Consider the following 24,608-nt stretch of genomic DNA (forward strand, 5'->3'; position numbering starts at 1 on the left):
GGAGCAGACTCGATGGGCTGAATAGCTTAATTCTGTTTTTATGTCTTACGGTCTTATTCTTCCCATTATTGACATCCAACTCATTAACATGTATTACATACAACAGGGGTCCCAGTACTGGTGAGATACCACCAGCCATAGACATCCAATCTCAAAAATAACAATTACCACCATCCTTTGTCTTTCCTTGTGAAGTCAGTTTTAGATCTAATTTGCCGACTTGCCGTGGATTCCAGGAGCCCCAACATTTTGAACCAGTCCCCCATGTTGAACATTGTCAAAGGTTTTGCTGAAACCCCTGTAATCCCATCCACTACCCTGCCCTCATTGATACACTTTGTTACCTCTTTAAACAATTGAATTAAGTTAGTCAGACTGTATCTTCCCTTGACAAAGCTATGTTAGCCGTCTCTGATTAGTCCTCGATTTTCCAAGTGATCATTGACACTCTCCTTCAGAATATTTTCCAGTATTGTCCCAGCCGTTGATTTTGTACATGCTTTTATGATAGCACAGTATATGCATAAAATACAAAATGCATACAGTACTAACTTTCTGTAATTTGATTCTTTTAGAACCGTGATTCTAAACATCAAGACAAGCATGGTTCTGTTCTTTCCTCATTGCAACAAGAGCAACGACTTGAGCATATGCTCCCAGAAGAAGAGAAAAATGAAGGTAACTTTGTATTTCATTTTATCCGATGTTTACCTTGAAGGTTGGAATGGTGAATTTATAAGAAAATAGAAATTTATAAGAAGCAGGAGAAGGCTACCTGGTCCATCGAGCCTGCTCCTCCATTCAACAAAGATAATCTGGCTGTGGATTCTTTGGTCGACATACCTGCTGTTGGATTCTTATGTTTTTAATTTAAGATTCTTTTGGAAGTCAGAAAAGAGGCAGAAAACTTGTTGCTTCACAATTGTTTTATTAAGTGTTAACAGAACAAAGAAAATAGAAACCTGACAGTAATGGGAGCAGAGGTGAGTGGAAGGGAGAGAAGAAGCAAATATGGTGGTGTCACATGGTTAGCTTTATTTAATACCCATAGATAAGAAGTATTCTGTTAAACTTTGTAGGTAAGATCTTTGTATGTAACCAATCAGTTAGCCCCGATTTAAATAACACAGCAAAGAAGCTTCCAAAACTTTCCAGAACTGTAACCACTAGGAACACACTAAGCAACTGCATATACATACTGTGACCACTAAGAAACATACCAAGAAGTCATGTATATTTAAATAGATTTATAAAATTCTAGCAGGTAATTAATTGTTAAGCTGCAAAGATAATAATAATTAAACAGTCTAATCAAACACTACCTTTTCCCATAATCCTAAATTCTCTTTCTATACAAATGAATGCTAATCTTAACTTACATTTTCTGACTTTATTTTCTACAATAGTTAGTCAATAAAGATTACTGAAGTTCAGTTTTTTGACTTAATTTTTAAATGAATTTTTACATTGGAACAAAAAACACCAACAAAAAGGAGATTTATACAGTGCAAAACCAACATATCGGATGTACAATTGATAACAGTAAAAAAAAGCACCCAAAATAAAATCATATCAAGTTAGTTTCCACCCCTCCCTCCCACTACACACTCCATGCCAATTATTACGATATAAAGAAAAGTTAATCAGAGCTTTTGTCGCAATAGAGCTGTGAATATAGGAAAAAGTGTATTGCCTACTACCTAAACTATAATATATTTCACATCATTAAAAAAAACCATAAAAATTAACCAGAAAAGAAAGCTGGATGTAAGGGACTAAATCACTGAAGAAAAAGGAAGATAAACCTTTAATCTAAAGAGGAGTTATGAAAATATTCAAGAAAGGGTCCCCACACCTTATGGAACTTTATGTCTGAATTAAGAAGTGAATAATGAATCTTATCAAGGTCTAAGCAGGACATGATGTCTCTAAGTCATTGAGCATGAGTTGGTGGGGCAACATCTCTCCACCTAAGAAGAACTAAACGTCTAGCCAAAAGAGAGGGAAAAGACAATGTTCGCTGTTTAGTCGGACTCAAACGCGTGTCAACTTCACCCAAAATGCCAAAAAGAGCAATCAAAGGGTTAGGTTCTAAATGGCAATTAAGGATATGAGATAAAGTTAAAAAGACATCTCCAAAATTTCTCCAAACTGGGGCAAGCCCAATACATGTGGATAAGAGAAGCCTCGCCCACTATACACTTGTCACAAAAGAGACTAATATCAGGATAGAACTGCGATAATTTGGCTTTAGTCATATAAGCCCTGTGTACAACCTTGAACTGCAAAAGGCAGTGGCGAGCACATAAAGCGGTTGAGTTAACTGACTTAAGAATTGAATCCCAAACCTCGTGGACAGAGAAATATTTAAATCATGCTCCCAGGCAGTTCTAATTTTATCAAAGGAGGCACGCCTCAAGGTCGCAAACTTATCATGAATAGTAGATATTAGACATTTACCCAGTGGGTTTATACAAAGAGACAAGTCCACAACATTTTTTCCGGGCATCTCAGGAAAATTTGGTATTAAAGGGTTAATAAAATGTGTAATTTGAAGATATCTAAAGAAATGAGTATTGGGTAGGTTAAACTTTGCAAACAGTTATTCAAAAGTTGCAAAACAATTGTCTATGAAAAGATCTTCAAAACGCCTGATGCCTTTTCTGTACCAATCATGAAATGTTAAGTCTTGTATTGAAGGTTGGAAAAGATGATTGTGAAAGATAGGACTAGAGAGGGAGAAACCATAAAGACCATCATGTTTTCTGAACCGAGCCCATATTCTCAGAGTATGTCTGATGAGAGGATTAACAATTAGTTTAGGCAAATGACAAGGAAGTGCAGAAATGGAGAATTCCTTATGGGAGTTCAATTCCATTGCCACCCATTTTGGGCAGTCAGACTGACTATGAAAGAAAGACTAAAAAGTAAGGCAGCGAATATTGGCTGCCCAGTAATAAAAACGAAAATTGGGCAAGGCGATTCCGCCTTCCCTTTTAGGTTTTTGAAGGTGAACATTATTAAGTCTGAGACGTTTGCCCTTCTGTAGATAGGACAAAATAATAGAATCTAACGAATCAAAAAAAGCTTTAGAAATAAAAATTAGTAAAGATTGGAATAAGTATAAACATTTATGAAGGATATACATTTTAACAACATTAATTCCACCTACCAGAGACATGGACAGAGGTGAACAGTGTGCCAAACTCTGTCTTGTATGATTTAAAAGGTTAGTAAAATTTTCTTGAAAAACATGCTTAAAGTTCCTTGTTACAGTAATACCGAGGTAAGTGAATTGATTATATACTACTTTAAAAGGGAGGTTACGAAATTCTAATATTTATGCTTCTCTGCTAATTGGGAAAAGTTCGCTCTTGTGTAAATTTAGTTTGTATCTGGAAAGATGGCTAAATTTATTGAGTAGTGAAAACATTGGGGGTAAGGAGGTAGTCAGATTTGATATAAAAAGTAAAAGAACATCGGCATAAAGAGAAGCTTTATGCTCAACATCCCCCCACCAAATCCCCATCAATTCAACGCAGCTTCGAAACGCAATCGCCAGTGGCTCTATGACCAGATCAAAAAGTAAGGGACTTAAAGGGCACCCTTGTCGGGTGCCACGTTTAAGGGTAGAAGGTTGGGATTGCTGAGCGTTGGTCAAAACAGAGGCAGTGGGACATGAATATAGCAATTTAATCCATGTAATAAAACTTTGTCCAAAGTCAAATTTTCCTAAAACCGCAAAAAGATAATTTTCCACTCCACACGATCAAACGCTTTTTCTGCATCAAGAAAGATGACACACTCGGGAGTCCCAATTGAAGGTGAATACAAGATAATAAATAGACGTTGTATATTAAAAAAGGGAGGCAAATTTTAATAAAACCGGTTTGAGCTTCAGAAATAATTAAGGGTACAATGTTCTCCAATCTACGAGGAAAAACTTTAGCCAAAATTTTAACATAAACATTTAACAAAGAAATTGGCCTATATGAGGAACACTCTGTTGGATCTTTGCCTTTTTTCACTAAAAGAATGATACTTGCCTCATTAAATGATGCTGGCAATTGACCATGTTTAAACGAATCGGATAAAACTAAGGTTAATTGAGGCAAAAGCAGTGAGGAAAATTATTTATAGAATTCTACAGAGAACCTATCAGGTCCAGGAGATTTACCAGACTGCAGTGCAGAAATGGCTAAAGATATTTCCTCTAATGATAATGCCTCACTGAGTTTTGCTTTGAGATCAGGAGAAAGCGAGGGAATATTTAAACTATTTAAGAAATGCTCGACAGAAATGTTATCATTTAAAGATTCAGAGGAACAGAGTCGAGAATAATAGTTCTTGAATGTATCATTGATTTCAGAATGAGTCAAGGTAATATTCCCATTTTCCATTCAAATTTTAGTAATTTGTTGTTTAGCTTTAGAACGTCTTAGTTGATTGACTAAAAATTTACCGGATTTATCGCCATGAATATAAAGCCAGCTCTTATTTTCGAAAAGTTGGCGTTCAATTGGATGAGTGGAAATAAGGTCAAACTTAGTTTCAAGTTCCACTTGCTTCTGGTACAGTTCCGGATTTTTGGTCTGAGCATATAATTGGTCAGTTACTTTAATTTGATTGACCAGATCTAATTGCTCTGTATAGGTCTTTCTTTTCAAATTCACAGTACAGGTGCACATTCCTTTATCCGAAATTCTGAAATCCAAAAAGCTCCGAAAACCAAAATTTTTTTCACTGACAGCTGACGTCACTCAGGTGTGACGTGGCAGCACTAGCAGAGGCCGCCAGACGTCAGTTGTGGCTCAGCACTCGTACTGGTTACACTTGCATTTGCTGTTCGCTGGTATTTTGTGTTCACTGTTGACTTTGTGTTTAATTTCACTGTGAAAATATCAAAAAGAGCTGCAGATACCCCTGTGCGTAACAATGAGAAAAAGAGAAGGAATGTTTTCTATCATAACGCAGAAAGTAGAGTTATCGCAGAAGCTTGATCGTAGTGTGTCTGTGCGGCATCTTACCGAAGAAAACAGTGTCGGAATGACCACTGTATATGATTTAAATAAACAGAAAGACAAGTTACTGATGTTTTACAATGACAGTGACATTCTACATTTATTCCAATGAGTCATTTACCATGTGTTTGATTCGGTTTGTTTGAAGCTATATATTTCTATGTTTTGTTAAATGTTTTTGTTGGAAATAAAATTTCTTCTTGTCATTATTCCCTAAACAATACAGTATAACAGTTATTTACATGGCATTTACATTGTATTAGGTATTATAAGTAATCTAGAGATGATTTAAAGTATACGGGAGGATGTGCGTAGGTTTCGTGCGCTGCTGGGTCTTAAAGTCCACCTCACTGAGCCAGATTAAATAAGGGACTTGAGCATATGTGTTTTTTGGTATGGGGGGGGGAATGAAATCCGGAAAATTTTGAATTCCGAAATGCAACTGGCCCCAAGGATTTTGGATAAGGGATTGTGGGCCTGTATATGAAATTATTTAATCCCTTAGGTATGCTTTCATGGCATCCCTGACAAACCTGAGTTGAGGTTTCAGATGATATATTAATATCAAAAAGAAAGAGTTATTTGGTCCTTCATAAATTTTACAAAGTCATTATCCGGCAACAAGGTCAGGTTAAAATGCCAGTGTTTATTCATTTGAGGGAGACCAGGAAGAAATATGGACAGGGTAACTGGGGCATGATCTGAAATCAATATACTCTGATAATCACAAGAGCAAACAGCTGGAATCAACAGATTATCGATTTAAAAAATAATCAATTCTAGTAAAAGTATGATGGACATGTGGAAAAAAAGAGTAATCTCTCTCACTTGGATGAAGTTCAGTTTTGACATTTTCTGTTGTTACGAGAGATATCACCCATTTTCTCCTTTGGTGTATTGCAATGGAACAAGTTCAACCTTGGTTGAAAGTGTTTAAAACAATATAGTGGCAGCAGTGTGCCCCAAAGACAAATTAATTTTTGTACTCAGACCAAAATGGCTACCATTACTGTATGACATTATTGACTAGGAAGAATTTCTCTGCTGTCGGTTGTAAATGTCACTATTATTGGACAAAAAAACCCCAATCTGCTAAAGACCACTTTGACTCTTTTTTGGTTTTATTCCCCACTTCCCTTTGAAGAAGAGTGGCGAGGTGGGATATTATTACTAATATAGTTGCTCTGTTCCCATTTACGCAGGGCAATTCGGTCAGAATTTAGAGAGGGAATTGAAACTACCTTTTAATCAGCCAAATTACAGGCTAGCACATTGCACTTTCCATTCACTAAAACCTTTGCCATCCAAAGATGAACTTGTATTTTCAACTTTTTGTTTTGGTCTCATTCCTATATTCCCTCAGTAGAATTAAGTTTGTCTTTGGTGTTTTGGGACTGAAATTGGATTTCTTTTGAATTAAGGTATTATTGGATTTTTGTCCCATTCATGTCGCATTTACTGACATAATGATACTTTTGTGTAACTCTTCAGCGTTATTTTTGCAAGAGAACATTTCGGTTTTTTTTTAGTGTCTGCTTTTGTTATGTTGCTCACAGTATTGTGATCTTTTAGTGGTTGAGAGAATGGTTGCATGAATCTGCCTAGTTGTGAAATCAGCTCTCCATCTAGATTTTTAGGCCTGTCTTCATTTCCATCAGAAATGAGTGTACTGTTTCAGGGCAGGCTCACGTCGGTTTTTATATTTTTATTTTTTATGGAATTGTAATTTGATATTTTTTCTTTCATTTAAATGGAAATACAGATTTTTCACTGTTCACCAGCTGCACTTTGAGGACTTGTGTTTGAAGACTAGAACAGTCTGCATAATTATTTTTGCTAGTAAATTTAATCCCTCATATTTTCTTCAGTCATAACCATGTTTTATCAATCAGAGTGTCAAAATAACTATGAAATATTATTTGACAAATAAATCACAATTAATTCACCCAGATGAGATGTCACCCATTAACTTTTGTAAATTCATTAAGTTTATTTTTTAAGTGCTTCAATTCTTCCAGTTTGAATATATTCACATGGGAAGTCCCAGAGAACATAAAGATAGAATTTTAGAGTGTTTTTCGAGGAGGGAGAGAATATTCCCATGGAAGCAGCTACTTCAGTCTATTGCTCAGTTATGGTACTGTATAATATTGGGACCTCAGATTCGTAAATAGTATGTCACTGGTCTTATTTTCTGTGTATATAGAAATGGAAAAGCAACTTCTCTTAACATTTTCTAATGGCAATTTTAAAAATAATTCGAAACCGAAATGCTCAAAATGTAGGAAATGAAACATGTCTCAAGTGTATTTCATGAATTTAATTCTGGTTGCTTATTTAAGACAGAGTGGATTTTTTTTCTCAGAATTGTGAGTCTTTGCAACTTTTTTCTTTCTCAAAGGAATCAGCTTTGTATATTTTTTTCTGGCAGAGGTCAACAGATTCTTCGTTAATAGGGGGTTGAAAAGTTCCTGTGGTTGGACAAAAATATGGAGTTGAATTTGCAATTGGATCAGCCATGGTCATATTCAACGACAGAGTAGGCTTGAGGGGTCAAGTGTGTTTTCTTATGTTTGCATGTCAATCCTTTTTGCTCGGAACAAGTGTATTATGGTTAGAACTTAAACTTAGTCATGCCAGAACTTTTGCTGCTGGATATCTGTCTTTGCTTACAGAACTATTTTGCAAAAGCCCATTGATTTTGACACTGAATAAGTGCTTGCTTTTTTTTCCAGCTTGTTCTGATGAACAGGGGAATTCATCACCAAGGCAATGTGGAATTTCCAAAGAAGAAATGTTATTTTCTGATGTTTCTTATTCTGAACAAGCACATATTTTACGATATAGAATGTGCCCTATCAAAGTGAGGAAGCAAAAGGATGATGGAATTTTACCTGTAAGTATTTTTTCTTATTTTCCTTCTATGTGTTCAGAGAGCAACCTAAACAAAGACTCAGTGGCTCTTTAATAATGAACATTTACTTATTATCACAGTAAAACTATTGTTCCCACTTTGAATCAGAGTCATACTGTGGTCACACATAAAAGTTGCTGCTGAACGCAGCAGGCCAGGCAGCATCTACAGGAAGAGGTACAGTCGATGTTTCGGGCAGAGACCCTTCGTCAGGACTAACTGAAAGAAGAGCTAGTAAGAGATTTGAAAGTGGGAGGGGAAGGGGGAGATCCAAAATGATAGGAGAAGACAGGAGGGGGAGGGATGGAGCCAAGAGCTGGACAGGTGATTGGCAAAAGGAATATGAGAAGATCATGGGACAGGAGGCCCAGGGAGAAAGAAGAGGGGGAGGGGGGGGAAGCCCAGAGGATGGGTGAGGGGTATAGTGAGAGGGACAGAGGGAGAAAAGGGAGAGGGAGAAAAAGAATCTGTGTATATAAATAAATAACGGATGGGGTACGAGGGGGAGGTGGGGCATTAGCGGAAGTTAGAGAAGTCAATGTTCATGCCATCAGGTTGGAGGTTACCCAGACGGAATATAAGGTGTTGTTCCTCCAACCTGAGTGTGGCTTCACCTTTACAGTAGAGGAGGCCGTGGATAGACATATCAGAATGGGAATGGGACGTGGAATTAAAATGTGTGGCCACTGGGAGATCCTGCTTTCTCTGGTGGACAGAGCGTAGGTGTTCAGCGAAGCGATCTCCCAGTCTGTGTTGGCTCTTGCCAATATATAGAAGGCTGCATCGGGAGCACCGGACGCAGTATATCATCCCAGCCGACTCACAGATGAAGTGTCCCTCACCTGTAAGGACTCTCTGGGGCCCTGAACGGTGGTAAGGGAGGAAGTGTAAGGGCATGTGTAGCACTTGTTCTGCTTACAAGGATAAGTGCCAGGAGGGAGATCGGTGGGGAGGGATGGGGGGAACGAATGGATCCCTGCGGAAAGCGGGGGTGGGGGGGAGACGTGCTTAGTGGTGGGATCCCGTTGGAGGTGGTGGAAGTTATGGAGAATTATATGTTGGACCCGGAAGCTGGTGGGGTGGTAAGTGAGGACAAGGGGAACCCTATTCCTAGTGGGGTGGCGGGAGGATGGAGTGAGAGCAGATGTGAGTGAAATGGGAGAAGATGCGTTTGAGAGCAGAGTTGATGGTGGAGGAAGGGAAGCCCCTTTCTTTAAAAAAGGAGAACATCTCCTTCGTCCTGCAATGAAAAGCCTCATCCTGAGAGCAGATGCGGCGGAGATGGAGGAATTGCGAGAAGGGGATGGCATTTTTGCAAGAGACAGGGTGAGAAGAGGAATAGTCCAGGTAGCTGTGAGAGTCAGTAGGCTTATAATAGACACCAGTAGATATGCTGTCTCCAGAGGCAGAGCCAGAAAGATCTAGAAAGGGGAGGGAGGTGTCGGAAATGGACCAGGTAAACTTGAGGGCAGGGTGAAAGTTGGAGGCAAAGTTAATAAAGTCAACAAGCTCAGTATGCATGCAGGAAGCAGCACCAATGCAGTTGTCGATGTAGCGAAGGAGAAGTGGGGGACAGATGGTCACTGTGTTGTACATGAAAGGGAGAGTAATTCAGTTATGTAGGCATTTGAATCATTATCTTTTTTAAAAATAAATATACTGTGTGTTTAATTAAACTTAGGCATTGCCTTGCTCTGCAGAAAGCAACATTTTTAAAAATCCATCTTAAGGAAGAAACATGCAGTGGAAGTAAAGGAAGAAAAATACAGTGGATATTGGTCAACTGGGATACTTTGGGTCCAATACATTTTGGCCCAATTAGTTAAAGTTTTGTGGAGAAAGATATAGAAGAAGACAAACTACTATGTAACTGAGTAACAAATTATGTACGAAATGAAATGCTGAACAAATTGGAACACTACCAATGCTATTACAATACTATAAAACTGTGTATTAGTTCCTAATAGTTATCACTAGAGGCATTCATCTTGTATCTGCAGCTGTGTATGGGGTATCCAAGGAGGGTTAGCACCTCTGGTAAAGAGGCTTGTCATGTCCATTCTGGGGCAGCTCACTCACCTTTAGTTCCCACTGGACACTCAGATCTCACCTGTGGCTCCAAGTAACTGCTTGCATGCAACAGCAGCCATTCCCTGGTACACCACCTCAACAGGCGGGTTAAACAATGGTGGTAGCCAGTGAGCCTCATACCTAGTGAAATGGGGGCATTCCTGTCCTAGCACATGAGGTCAGCTTCAACAGACTGAGCCGATGAGATAACAGTGTGATACAAAGGGCTAAGAAGACAGTTCTTCAAAGCTCCATGGAGAGTGAAGGGCATGATAAGGCACAGTAGCATTCATGGTTATCCACGGCAATAAAGGAAGATCCCAGCTTGTGATGACTACTGGTACCACTGGACCTGGATGTCTGAGGCTGAGAGAGTGGAACTGTCCCAGTGCAGTGGCTTTTCCACTTTATAAACTGTCCTGCACAGGTTTCATTGTCATCGTTGGATATGATGGACAATCCACATACTGCCGTGTTGTTTGGATTGACTATAAATGAACAACATTAGCACAGACACCTAGTACAGATAAAGGACTGCCTTCATACAATGCTATCGATGACTGCATCCTCCAAAATCTTCAATTTCATTGTAACATTCAAGATGTTAGCTTCATAGTTCCTCACTTGTTGAAGTAGTAAAATTGTTTTATTTACACTCCTGGTCATTTCTAGCATCTCTAAGCCCGATTACTTAAAACTGCAGTGAGTAAAGTAGTTTTAAGTTGTCTTGCTGTTTATTTCTCGCCAGCTATCAACGACAGAAATCACTTCTCTTTGAATGGAAACACATGCAACTGGCGCTATTTATAAACTGTTTGCTCTAGGTATGTTATGGTATCTAACGGCCACGCAAGTTCATGGGGCTGACGCTAGTTAGAAACTGTTTGGCAACAGCTGCCTGTGCCAATTAAATGGGATAGTTTGAGTTTGAGTTTGAGTACATAGAGGAAATTAAGAACCTGGTGGCATGGTGCAAAGACAATAACCTATCCCTCAACGTCAGCAAGACGAAAGCATTGGTTGTTGACTTCAGAAGGAGTAGCGGACCGCACAACCCAATTTACATCGGCGGTGCGCAAGTGGAACAGCTCAAAAACTTTAAGTTCCTCGGGGTCAATATCACAAATGACCTGACTTGGTCCAGCCAAGCAGAGTTCACTGCCAAGAAGGCCCACCAGCTCCTTTACTTCCTGAGAAAACTAAAGAAATTTGGCCTGTCCACTAAAACCCTCACTAATTTTTATAGATGCACCGTAGAAAGCATTCTTCTAGGGTGCATCACAACCTGGTATGGAAGTTGTCCTGTCCAAGACCGAAAGAAGCTGCAGAAGATCATGAACACGGCGCAGCACATCACACAAACCAATCTTCCGTCCGTGGACTCACTTTACACTGCACGCTGTTGGAGCAGTGCTGCCAGGATAATCAAGGACACAACCCATCCAGCCAACACACTTTTTGTCCCTCTTCCCTCCGGGAGAAGGGTCAGGAGCTTGAAGACTCGTACGGCCAGATTTGGGAACGGCTTCTTTCCAACTGTGATAAGACTGCTGAACGGATCCTGACCCGGATCTGGGCCGTACCCTCCAAATATCCGGACCTGCCTCTCAGTTTTTTTTGCACTACCTTACTTCCTATTTTTCTATTTTCTATTTATGATTTATAATTTAAAGTTTTAATATTTACTAATTTTAACTATTTTTAATATTTATAATATTTAATATTTGTAATTCAGGGAGTGTGAAGCACAGAATCAAATATCACTGTGATGATTGTACGTTCTAGTACCAATTGTTTGGTGACAATAAAGTACAAGGTAAGTAGTGTCCCAAATAAATGAAGGGAATCCTGGCTTTTTTCTCAGTTACCTTGTGTTCTTTAAGAGTTGTCTCAAATAAGCAGCTACCCTGTTGAACTGATGGACCAATTAACTGGAATCCACTGTACTTTCATCCCAAAATAAAAGGAGAAGGTCAAATGAGGGAAGTATAGCTTATCTCCAGTGAGCTCTGTATTCCATCCTAGGCCTCCTGTCAGGTACGAGCCAGTGGCCAAGAGCTAAGTTCTCTGAAGGTGATGATGCAGTTTGCTTCAAATAACTTAAAAACTGATCTGAACAAAAATGAATGGAATACATTTGAAATCCCTCAAATAGGCAAATGAAAGATTAGCTTTATTTGTCACATGCGCATTGAAATGTTAATGCATCATTTGCATTAACAACCAACCCTGTCTCAGGATGTGCTGGGAGCAGCTCATAAGTATTACCATGCTTCTGATGCCACTATAGAATGCCCATAACTTGCTAACCCTAACCTAAATGTCCTTGGAATGTGGGAGGAAACCGCAGCACTCTGAGGAAAACCATGTGGTCACGGGCAGAATGTACAAACTCTGCAGACGGCGGCAGGAATTGACTGCTGGCACTTTAAAGCGTTATGCTAACCGCCACACTACCACCACATCCAGATACCGCTGCCTCATCGGTGGCCTTCTTTCAGCGGTAAGGTCAGAAGTAAAGATGTTCATTGATTGCGCACTGCTCAGAATTGTCTCTGCTCCCATCAGTTAATGAAGCTGTCCACATCCAAATGCAGCAAGACCTGGAATATATCCCAGTCTCAGCTAGATAGGTGGCAAAATAATAATCATGCCTTTCAGGTGTCTATCAGTAAAGATGTCTAACAAGAGAAAATCCAGCTATCACCCACTAATAGTCAATGTCATTACCATCACTGAATCTCCCACTATCAATATCCTGGGAGTTAACTGGAGTAGCTATTGAGCTTTGAGAACATCTTCAGAAAGGGATGCCTCAAAAAGGCAGCATCCATCATTAAGGACCCTCATCATCCAGGACATGCTTTCCTCTTATTACTCCCATCAAAGAAGACATACAGGAGCCTGAAGATAAACCCTCAACATTTTACACGCCCATTGGCATCAGATTTCTGAACAGACAATGAATCAACCCTAGAACACTACATCACTATTTTTGCTCTCTTTTTGTACTATTTATTTAATTTAATTCTTATTTTCATACTTTACATTTCTTACTGTTATTTTTGTGTATTGCACAGTACCGCTGCAGCAAAAGAATAAATTTCACGACGTATGTCAGTCATATTAAACCGATTCTGATGTACATGATGTAGATAGAGGAGCAGATCAGAGTCTGCGAAGTGACATTTTAATTCCCCAAACCCTTCCACCATTTACAAGGCTCATATCAGGACTGTGAGAGAAAAGTCTCATCTAAATGCAGCTTCAAAAACATTGAAGAAGCTTGACACTATTAATACACCATAGCAGCAGTTTCTCCCATCTACAGCAACTTGCCAAGGCACTTTAGATAGCACCTTCCAAACCCACAGCCTCTACCAGCTGGAAGGACAAAGGAAGCTGAAAGCATGTGAACAGCACCACCTGGACATCGTCCTCCAAGGCACAAACCAACTTAACTTGGAAATATGTTACCATTTCTTCAACATCACTGGGGTTCCGGAGTCAAAATTCCTGGAACTCCCTCCCCAAATGTGTCATGGATACAACTCACACCTCAAGGACTGCAGTGGTTCAAGGAGGCAGCTCACTACTACTGTAAGAGGATTTAGGGATTGGTAGTTAAATGCTAGCTCAGCCTGCGAAGTCCAGAGCCCTTGAATGAATAAATAAAAAGCACCTAATGAAGCAATAAAACTGTACTCTTTGTCATTATCAAATAACATTTAGTTATATAAGCAAAACTCTTGATAATACTGTTGCATTACTGTGCCTCCTAAATAATGTACTCGATTCTGCCTGTTTTAACAGCAATTCAGAATATATAAGAGTAAACTCGGAACAACCAGGATGGAGGATCTCTCAGAACAGGACATGAAAAAAATTTGCACCTTGGCATTAATTGAGCTTACGGCTCTCTTTGATGTTTTGGACATAGAAGTGAAACGAAACAAAGCAATAAAAGTGAAAGCACAAGGTCGGTGCCAAGTTCACACTCCTTCAGTTCTACTCAAAAATATTTTGTGAAGATGTTATGATGCGTGTATTTAGTGTGATCAAGTGAACAGTAAGTTACGCTGTGGTGGTCAGCATAGAGAAATTGAAAATTTTGGAGAAGTTTTTAGCAAATTTTATGAAGCCATTGTGAAGAAGCACCATTTGCTAATGTTGATCAGAATTCTAATGCAGTTTCTTAATTTGGAGCATGTAGTTTGGCTTGTATCCTTTCCCAATAGTCCTCTAAAGATGGCCACTAAGACCTGAGATGTTTCTTTCATCTTACTTAGCATAGATCACCTCACAGTAGGAAGGTTTGCAGATGCAAATAGTGCCCACCACATTTGAATTCCAAGATAAAAGTAGTGATAAATGTCTTGATTTTAATTGAGATTATATTATATAAAATTAGATTCTATTAAATGTTATGTTGTAATAACATTGGAGATTGCAGAATTGTCATTAGTAGGTCTGATCAGGAACACAGTACTAATACAGCTTTTGTTTCTGAACAGAAAATAAACTCTTTGGTGTCCCACTCACACAGCTGATTGAATGTGATCAGAAGATTGACCCCAATACCAAAGTTCCACTGTTTCTTAAAAAGGTGGGTCCTCCTATAGCACTGGGCATTTCAAAAACAAATGATCAGTTTATGTTATGTATGGAATGCAAAATCTCCAAGCAATTTGAAGTACCTTAAATCTAGAAAATCCAAAGAGCAGAGTTCAAGTATTAAAAAATAACATCCAGCAGTAGAAGAAAATGTGCTAATTTAAGATTTTGTTTTGCAGTTCTTATGAAATCTTGAGACATTTGTCTATATTTTGATCATCTGCATATTAGCAGCCTATCAACACACAGATGGGTTAATTCCTTCACCAGCAGGAGTTTGAAATGAGTGAGTTAAGCACACATTTAGTCCTCAACAATAAAACAAAATTTCAATTTTCCCCACAGTTGCTCTGCAGTCTGGAAGATAAGGGCTTGGAAACTGAAGGAATTCTTCGTATTTCAGGTTCTCTTGCCAGAATAAAGGTAGTGCTGCTAAGCAGGTGGAAAATAGAAGAAAAGTAAAAGTTAATTCCCAACTTTTAGTAACATCCAGCATTCTTTTGACATAAGTGTATGTATTTTTGCCTTGTTCACAGACTCTGCAACAGGATCTTGAATCAAATTTTTACCAAAATAATTTTGACTGGAAGAAAGTTCAACAAAATGACGGGGCAAGCTTGTTGAAAATGTTTATCCGTGAAATGCCGTATCCCTTGTTAACAGATTATGTAGCCGCTTTTGCAACAGTTGGAGGTATGTCCTTTTTCATTCTATCTTTTATTTTAAGAAAATCATCCATATATGCCAATTGGTGAAAGTCGGTCATTATTAGTTGGAGCCAAATATTGTTTGAGTTCCTTGATTCATGTGATTGCAATGTAGCTGGTGGTGTGGACTTTGAATAGGTGCAGTCGTAGAGTATATATACAGTATACATCGTCTTCGGCCAATTTGTGTGTGCGACTGAGACCTACCAAGTATATCATGGCCTAAATGGAGTGGACGTGGAGAGGATGTTTCCCATAGTGGGAGAGTCTAGAGGGCACAAGTTCAGAATAGAAGGACGTCCCTTCAGAACAGAGATGAGGAAGAATTTCTTCAGTCAGATGGTGGCAAATGTGTGGAATTCATTGCCACGGATAGCTGTGGAGGCCAAGACATTGAGTGTATTTAAAGTGGAAGCTGATAGGTTCTAGATTAGAAAGAGTGTCAAAGGTTGCAGGTAGAAGGCAGGGGAATGTAGTTGAGAGAGAAAAGAAATTGGCCATGATCTAATGGTGCTGCAGACTCTATGGGCCGAATAACCTCATTCTGTTCCTGTGACTTGTGGTGCTATGGGCTAACATGCCTATTTCCTCCCTGTCTGTCAATATTTAATTGATTCCTTTTTTTGTCACCTCCCCTGAAAGTTTGTTTTAAATTCCCAACTTGTACTTTATGGAAATGCTTGTCCCTCAGATGCCCTTTAAATATTTCTCCTCTTGCCTTAACCCTATGCCATCTCTTGGGAAGAAGTCTAACTCTCTACTGATTTATGCCCTTAGTAGTTTTATAACCTTCTGTAAGATTACACCTTAGCTTCCTGTCCCAGGCAGTCCCTGACAGTGCCAGGCTGTCCAATCTCTCCTTGAAACTAAAGCCCTCCACTCTGGGTAACATTCTGGTGAATCTCACCAGCACTCTATCGAGTGCTACCGCATTGCTTTTGTGATCAGAACGGCACACAGTATTCCAAGTGAGACCTAACAAACATCTTGTACAGCTGCAACATGATGTGCAGACTCTTACACTTAATATCCTTGCATAACAAGGCAATCAAGCTGAACTCCTTCATTACTACCCTATCCAGTTGTTTTGTCATGTTTAGAGAGCAATGAACTTGCACTCAAGGTCCCTTTGTGTACCATTTATGACCAACCAGTATTACCTCATACATCTCTAGATGAAATTTCATCCACCAGCCATCTGGTCCTATGTCCCCCTGTATCCTTGGGCAAACATCCTCCAAATTTTGTGTGATCATCAAACTTACTATCAGGACACAGATCTTGTCTTCCTAGTAATTTAGAAAATGACAAACAATAACAGTCCCAACACCTACCCCTGCAGTATACCATTTGTTATAAACTTCAAGTCTGAAAAGCAACTTTCCAACGCTACCCTTTGCTTCCTCTCACCAAGCTAATTCCTCCTCTTTTCCTCTTCTTCTATTCCCCACCCTGGCCTTTTACCTCTTCTCACCTGTGTATCATCTCCCCCTGGTGCCCCTCTTCTTTCCCATTCTCCTATGTCATCTGTCATCTCCTATCAGATTCCTTTATCTCTAGCCCCTTACCTTTTCCACCCTCCTGGCTTCACCTATCACCTTCTAGTTATCCTCCTTCCCCACATTTTTATTCTAGCATCTTCCCCCTCCTTTCCAGTCCTGGAGAAGAGCCTCGGTCCAAAACATCAACTATTTTTTTTCATTTCCATAGATGCTGCCTGACCTGCTGAGTTCCTCCAGCATTTTGTGTGTTGTTTTAGATTTCCAGCAACTGCAGAATGTCTTGCGTTTATGATTAGCTACATTAGGTGTTTATTACTACTATGTGGGGCATTATCAAATTCCCTTTTGATTCAAGTCTACCTTATCTGTCACCCTGTCTTCATCAATCTTCCTTATCTCTTCAAAATTTGCTCAAATTATTTAGTGAGACAGGATATCTGCCCCTCTCCACATTCCACAAAGTCATCCTGACCATTCCTGATCATCCCCTGCCTTTCCAAGTGCACACTTTGTCCTGTCCTTTTGCATTTTTTCCAATAACCCACTGATGTAAGGCTCACAGATTTGTAGCATGAGGTGCCTGAAATGCATTGCCGTGGGAATTACTGGAAGGAACATCTTTTAAGGGACATTTAGGCATGCATGTCAATGGGCAGGGAATGAAGGGATGTAGATCTTGTGTAAGCAGATGTTCAGCACCCACATCATGGGCCAAACATCCTGTTCCTGTGCTCTACTGTTTTATGCTCAATGTTTTCTCGCTGTCGTGTGAGCTCTCTCGCTCTCTGTTCTTGCTGCCCATACCATCCTGGAATAGATCTGTTCTGGACTGAACTGCCTGAAATTAGTGCTGGCTGTAGATTCAATGGTCACTTGCAAAAGGGCAATAAGATGACAAGACTTTGAGAATGACTGGATAGCTCTACCAAAAAAACTGAGACACATTTGTGGGGCTGCCTAGGTTTTGACTATGTTGTAGGGGAAGAAGAGTGAGGGATAATAACTAATAGAGATGTGGAATGTGATAATGGAACTTGTAAACAGACTAAAAGTAGAGACATGAATTCAGCAGTGACGACATGCAAGTTTCAGGAACTTCATTTATTATATTATAGCAGGCAGCCATTGTTGTAATAGTAAACTGGATTTATTGCTAACTAAATTAAACTTGCAGATATAAGTTATTCAGTAATCAAGATCTAGTATGTTACTTAATTCTTTCTGTAACCATCATTCTGCCATCAAAGCCTAGTTTTACTGTAAATCAAGTTTCTGTGTAATCTTTTCAGATGAGAATGTAAAATCTGTACCAAGTTTATGCTCAGGTGGATCAGCTATGACATGGTGCACACCAGCTTTGATAAATGACTCATTATTTAAAAAAAGGATCTTATGCTTTCCCAGCATATATGATAAATAATCTCTTCTCTGGCTTCCAGCTAGGTATAGGTATTGATTTTAAAGATGTTTCAATGGCAAACTCTGTCATTGAAATGTTAGTTAAAACTGATCCCTGTTCCCAGCTGGAAGTTTGACAAGAGTTTATTCGACCTGTTATTTTGCTCAACGATTCAGCGAGACTTTCATTTTTTCTCCTACAAACTATATGAACCGATTGTCTGTACACATACTTTTACTAAATAGAAGAACACAATATTGGGCAGTTTTTTAAAATAATGATGTCTCATTTATTGTTCCAAACATATAATTAATAATTTTTCCCATGGCAACTTTTTTTTTTCTTCTCAGATATCACTGATCAAGTCCAGATGATACATGCTCTAAATCTTCTTGTGCTGATCCTTCCAGGTGTATATAGAGCCACATTAAAGGTAGTATTTATTATGGAAATGAAAACTTGCCAGACCGAACCATGACCTGCTTGGTATTGATGGTAGAACATCCTATGTAACATAATCACTTAAGCAAAATTTAATGACTCCTATACCGTCTACCTTTGAAAGAGAGCAATGGCACTATCAACTGTGCCCATTCTGCCCAAGATCTGATCATGGATTATGCTTTTCCCAAAATTAATTTGATTTTTCACATCTGTGATGGGCTCCTGCTGTTGAGCAATTGTGAAGCCATGCACCTGGATGTTCAGGGATTTATACTGAAGAATTCTTAAACAAGGAATCCACTGAAACTGTCCAGCACATAATAGCAGGATGCAGTATGCAGGCAGGGACAGCATGCACTGAACGGCACAACCAGGCTGCAGGAATTGTGTACAGGAACATCTGCACTTAGTGTGGATTGGGCACTCCCCAGTCCAAATGGCAAACACCTGAGAAAGTAGTGGAGAATGACAGAGCTAAGTTCCTGTGGGACTTCCAAATACGTACTGATAAGCAGGTACTGGCCAACCAACCAAGCATAGTAATACTGGACAAGGAACAGAAGAAAGCAATAGTAATAGATGTGGCAATCCTGAATGACAGTAACATCAGGAAGAAAGAATATGGGAAACTGGAGAAATACCAGGGCTTGAAAGAGCAGATAGAAAGGATGTGGAAGGTTAAAACCAGAGTATTAAAATAAGAGCACTTTGAGCTGTGACACCTGGACTGGGAGAATGGTTCCAACAAATCGTGGGAACAGTATTTGAGATCTCAGTCCAGAAGATCACACAGCAAGGATACTGTGCCAAATCCTCAAGCTCCCAGGCTTCTGGTAGAGGACCTGAGATTGAGGAAAAAATAATACACGTACTGTACACACCACCCATAAGGGGTGAGGGAAAAAATAAATATAAATATATGATTAACTTCTTAGAGCAATAGTGGTCTAGTGTGCTGCTTGGTGGTGAGAACAGTGCACAGAAAAAAATGCCAATCCACTGTCTGTACTGAAGATACGCATTTGCAAGGGCTTCTGTTGCATGATGAGTGTTTGACGAAATTAACACTGATAGCAGCTAAAGATGTAGATGTCAGTTTACAGTAACACCTGCAGGTAGTGGCATTTTTGCACTAGTTACAACCTTAGGTTAGATGTTTTTATTTCAAAATACTCCTCAACTTAATTTAAAACCAATGCATGGAGACAAACTTTTTTATTTTTGTTGATCTGTAAATCATGTAGAAAACAGAAAGATAACATTCACATTCCTTTATACAGGGCTTGAAGCTTACCCGATAATGGTTTCCTGGATAAAAACCAGAAGTGTGTCCAGTTTTTTCATCTTTGTTCCTTTAAACCAGGGGTCCCCAACCTTTTTTGCAACACGGACCGGTGGATTATTGACAATATTCTTGCGGACTGGCCGACCCGGGGGCGGGGGGGTGGGGGGGAGTTGGGTAGGGTTGCCAACGGACAAGAGTACCAGTCAAATACGTTGTGTTTACCCCGAGAAAGACTACAATGACCATGAAGCCTTGCGTGGGCGCCAGTGTGCATGTGTATGTGCCGATTTTTTTTCTACAAATTGTTTTTGGCGATTCTGTTCGGCGGGGGGGTGTTAATCACGACCGGAATATAGGTAATAAGTAGCTAATACACTCAATTTCGTTTCTAAAGGGGTTTATCTAACAAATTTAATATTAAACACACAGTGCATATTTTCCTCGCGTGAATATAGTGATAAGTCAATTATCAGGGGAGGACAGGAGAGCTTGAAGTAAGTGTTGAACGAACTTCCAGTAGAAGTGGTAGAGGCAGGTTTGATATTATCATTTAAAGTAAAATTGGATAGGTATATAGACAGGAAAGGAATGGAGGGTTGTGGACTGAGTGCAGTTCGGTGGGACTAGGTGAGAGTAACGTTCGGCACGGACTAGAAGGGCCGAGATTGCCTGTTTCCGTGCTGTTATGATTATATGGTTATATAAGTCACTTACAAGTCAATAGCATCATAACATTTTAAGTAACGTTTGGATATTAAACACACAGCACATATTTTCCCTGTATGAACATATAAAGTCATTGCAACACACCAATATCGCTGAATCAGTGGGAGCCTGGGCTTGTTTCCCTGCAACAAGATGGTACCATCGAGGGGTGATGGGAGACAGCGATACTCGAAGGGGGTTCCTTATGTCCAGTCTATTCCGCAATTTAGTTTTCATTGCATTAATTGCAGAGATATGTTGGAAATGGAAGCAACGTTTTCATTGCTTTCGTGGCTATCTCAGGATATTTAGCCTTGACTTTGATCCAGAATGCCGGCAGAGATGTTATGTTAAACATACTTTTCAGCCTGTCATCATTTGCAAGCTCGAGGAGTTGATCTTCCCGCGCTGACATGGATGACGCACGGATAATGACCTCGCATGTGTTCAAGCTCAACAGTGGAATGAGGAAGTGTGCAGCTGACTCCTATCGCCAAATCATATCGTTTCCCCGTGGCCCGGTAGCACGTGCTTTGAGGCCCAGTACCGTCCGCGGCCTGGTGGTGGGGGACCGCTGCTTTAAGCAGTGACCATCTGATTCTTTAACAAACAGATTGGAAGCTGCTGTTCTCTTACCTACTATCGTCAAGATCAGAAAGTTATGATGACTTTCTTTCATACTTCAGTCTGCTATTGTGCATCCAATACTCTAATAATATGACTCCCTTGGACACACATCAACTTCATTGCCACTCTCTGCCTTTTCAGATCCAGCTTTGATCTGGCTCACTTACTCTGTTTTCCCCAGTAATTCAGTACAAGTGGAGAACCAAGGGTGGAGGAGGAGAGACACTGAAATAAAGTAAAGGAAGAGAGTGTAAATTGTTTTGTAAAAGTTACAGGCAGGGATAGACCAGTGGGAAATCTGTATTGGGGTTAGCTACAAATATGAATGGTGTTATTTGGCAGTGAGGAAAATAGATGTTGTGGAGTTGAGTGAAAGTGGGTTGTCAGTTGCTTGGTTAAGTACATCTAGAAATCGAGATGCAAATGTGAGAGTAAGTTTTGTCGATATTAAATACATTACTGAAAATACAATACATTCGATATTCCTCATTGGTAAGGCACAAATAAAATGTTGCAGTACAAAGGCAGATAAATCAAATATTTACCAGGAGGGAGACAAACATACAGACTCAAAGGAAAGTGATTCTTTAATTCCTGCCAATTTGCAAGATGTAATTTTTTTTTATTTAGTGCATAAATACAAATAAACTTTTACAAGAAAAATATTATGAATTTATTAGATATGGTTGTGTGCTTCGCCCCCATGCTCTACTTGCTTTACACTTATGACTGCGTGACTAAGAATAGCTCCAATGCCATATTTAAGCGACACACACAAAATGTTGGAGGAATTGGAGTTCGTCCAGCACTTCGTGAGTGTTGCTTGGATTTACAGCATCTACAGACTTTCTCTTGTTTGTGAACATATTTAAGTTTGCTGATGACACCATTGTCCTAGACTGAATCAAAGATAGTGATGAATCAGCATATAGGAGGGAGATTAAAAATCTGGCTAAGTGGTACCGTAAGAACAACCACCTACTCAGTCTCAGCAAGATCAAGAGGATGATTATTGACTTCAAGAGGAGGAAACTGGAGGTCCATGAACAGTCGTCACTTTCGGATCAGAGGTGGAGATGGTCAGCAACTTTAAATTCCTTGATGTTATAATTTTGAAGAATCTGTCCTTGGGTCCAACATGTAAGTGAAGAAAGTATGGCAGTGCCTCTTCTTCCTTAGGAGTTTGTGGAGATTCTGCATGACATCTAAAACTTTAACTAACTCCTATAGATGTGTGGCAGAGAGTATGTTGACAGGCTACATCACAGCCTGGTATGGAAACACTAATGCCCTTGAACGGAAAGCCCTACAAAAAGTAGCAGATACGGCCCAGTCCGTCACGGGAAAGCCCTCCACTTCATTGAGCATATCAACATGGAGAGCTGTTGCAGGAAAGCAGCATCTATCATCAGGGACCCCAGCACCCAGGTCATGCTTTCTTGTCATTACTGCCATCAGGAAGATGGTACAGGAGCCTCAGGACTCACAGCATCAGGTTCAGGAACAGTTATAGTTTTTAAACCTCAACCATCAGGCTCCTGAACCAGAGGGGATAACTTCACTCAACCCCACTGACCCCATTGCTGAACTGTTCCCAGAGTCTATGGGCTCACTTTCAATGACTCTTCATCTCATGTTCTTGATATTTATTGCTTATTGATTTATTATTGCGGGTATTATTTTTTCTTTCTTTTCATATTGCACAGTTTGTTGTCTTTTGCACACTGGTTGAATTCCCAAGCTGGTGCAGTCTTTCATTGATTCTATTATGGATTTACTGAGTATGCCCACAAGAAAATGAACCTCAGGGTTGTATATGGTGACATGTATGTACTTTGATAATAAATTGACTTTGAACTTTGAAAAAATTGCCATATTAGTTTAGAATTGATAACAAGGACAGCACTTGGTGATGTTCCTAAATTGTTGTTCTTAAGAGTTTCTTGTATTGATTATTCATTAACTATACTTAATTGGTTGAAATGTGTTTTGCCCTTTTTGAGATCATGAAAAGTCACAAAGATCACTCTAGAGATAGTATATTAATGAGAGATGATGCTTATCTACAAAGGCTGTATGAGCTCATACAGGTTCCCAGGATCCATTCTGTGATTTAGCACAGCGGATAACTTGTATAAAAATACTGCCGGTTGTAAAGGCTGAAAAATGCCTATTTATAGCATTTATTTGTATTAGTCAGAAAGCTGATGAGTAACCATTCCATGAATAACAAAATGCTTCACTTTCTGTAGTTGCTGTTGGAGTTTCTTCGCAAGGTGATTGAAAAAGAGCAGCAAAACAAGATGAACCTCTGGAACGTATCCACTATAATTGCTCCTAACCTTTTCATGCACAAGGGAATGACAAACAAGGCGCCTAATGGAAATGAAAAACAGCACGCGGAAAAGGCTGCAAACGTTGTCCAGTTGCTTATCCATTGCCAGGATCTTCTTTGGACTGTATGTTAAAATTTTATGCACAAATCTGCATAAGCATTTATTTTCTAACTCTTTTTGTTCTAGAAAAAATGCAAATTACATGCTTATCAACAACTAACAAATTTGGTTAAAAGTGCAGTCTACATAAGGTCGTACAGAAGTAAAATTGAATTATGCCTATAAGACCCTGTTTACACCACAAGTGGTCCCGCAACACCTCACCTTGACGTTGAATGGGAATAACTTCAGATATATGGCAAATTTTGTTAAATTATTATTCAGTCCAGTATTGTATTCTCTGAACACTTCACAAATTGAAGGAAAACTTGTATAAGCATTTGAAACTGACTACCCAGCCCTCTTTAAGAGAGTGGCAGGGTCGAGCTATGTCTGTATCAAAGGAGGTGTAAGGCCCTCCTTCCCTCCACGACCTGCAGGTCACCCATGGGCAAGGTGTAGTACCTGCTTAGCCCCCCAATCAGGGTAATGTGAAGCCATGGGAGCAGACTATGGACGGTTGTGTGAGCAGCTGGTGCATATCATAAGACCTAGTTTTGTGACTACTGATGCTAGCAGATAATCTGGAGAGTATTGGTAATGACTGGGATTGCCTATCTTGTAAAGACACCGCCCAGAAGAAAGCAATGGCAAACCACTTCTGTAGAAAAATTTGACAAGAATAATGATGGTTATGGAAAGACCATGATCACCCACATTATATGGCATGGCATGGAACGAATAAACCCGGCCCTCAACTTAGAATAGAACTGATTCCTAAAATTGGCTGTAAGATAAAGTATTTATAAAGGCGGTAAAGAATTGAATCAGAATGAGATTTATTATTACTGGCGTACATCATGAAATTTGTTTTTGTGTGCAGCA

General features: G+C 39.5%; 1 protein-coding gene across 1 annotated transcript in view; it reads left to right on the plus strand.

Annotated features, from left to right (window-relative positions):
* The window catches only part of LOC134357803 (rho GTPase-activating protein 18-like), a 139,100-nt gene that overhangs the window by 105,601 nt on the left and 8,891 nt on the right, over positions 1 to 24,608 (plus strand). Inside the window, exons 6-13 of the mRNA XM_063069466.1 lie at positions 576 to 678; positions 7,757 to 7,917; positions 13,819 to 13,984; positions 14,520 to 14,611; positions 14,965 to 15,042; positions 15,156 to 15,312; positions 18,578 to 18,660; positions 23,541 to 23,747. Of these exons, the coding sequence (XP_062925536.1) occupies positions 576 to 678; positions 7,757 to 7,917; positions 13,819 to 13,984; positions 14,520 to 14,611; positions 14,965 to 15,042; positions 15,156 to 15,312; positions 18,578 to 18,660; positions 23,541 to 23,747 (1,047 nt within the window). The remainder of the gene's footprint in view (positions 1 to 575; positions 679 to 7,756; positions 7,918 to 13,818; positions 13,985 to 14,519; positions 14,612 to 14,964; positions 15,043 to 15,155; positions 15,313 to 18,577; positions 18,661 to 23,540; positions 23,748 to 24,608) is intronic.

Source organism: Mobula hypostoma, chromosome 2 (assembly GCF_963921235.1).
Source record: "Mobula hypostoma chromosome 2, sMobHyp1.1, whole genome shotgun sequence".
Classification (NCBI taxonomy): Eukaryota; Metazoa; Chordata; class Chondrichthyes; order Myliobatiformes; family Myliobatidae; genus Mobula; species Mobula hypostoma.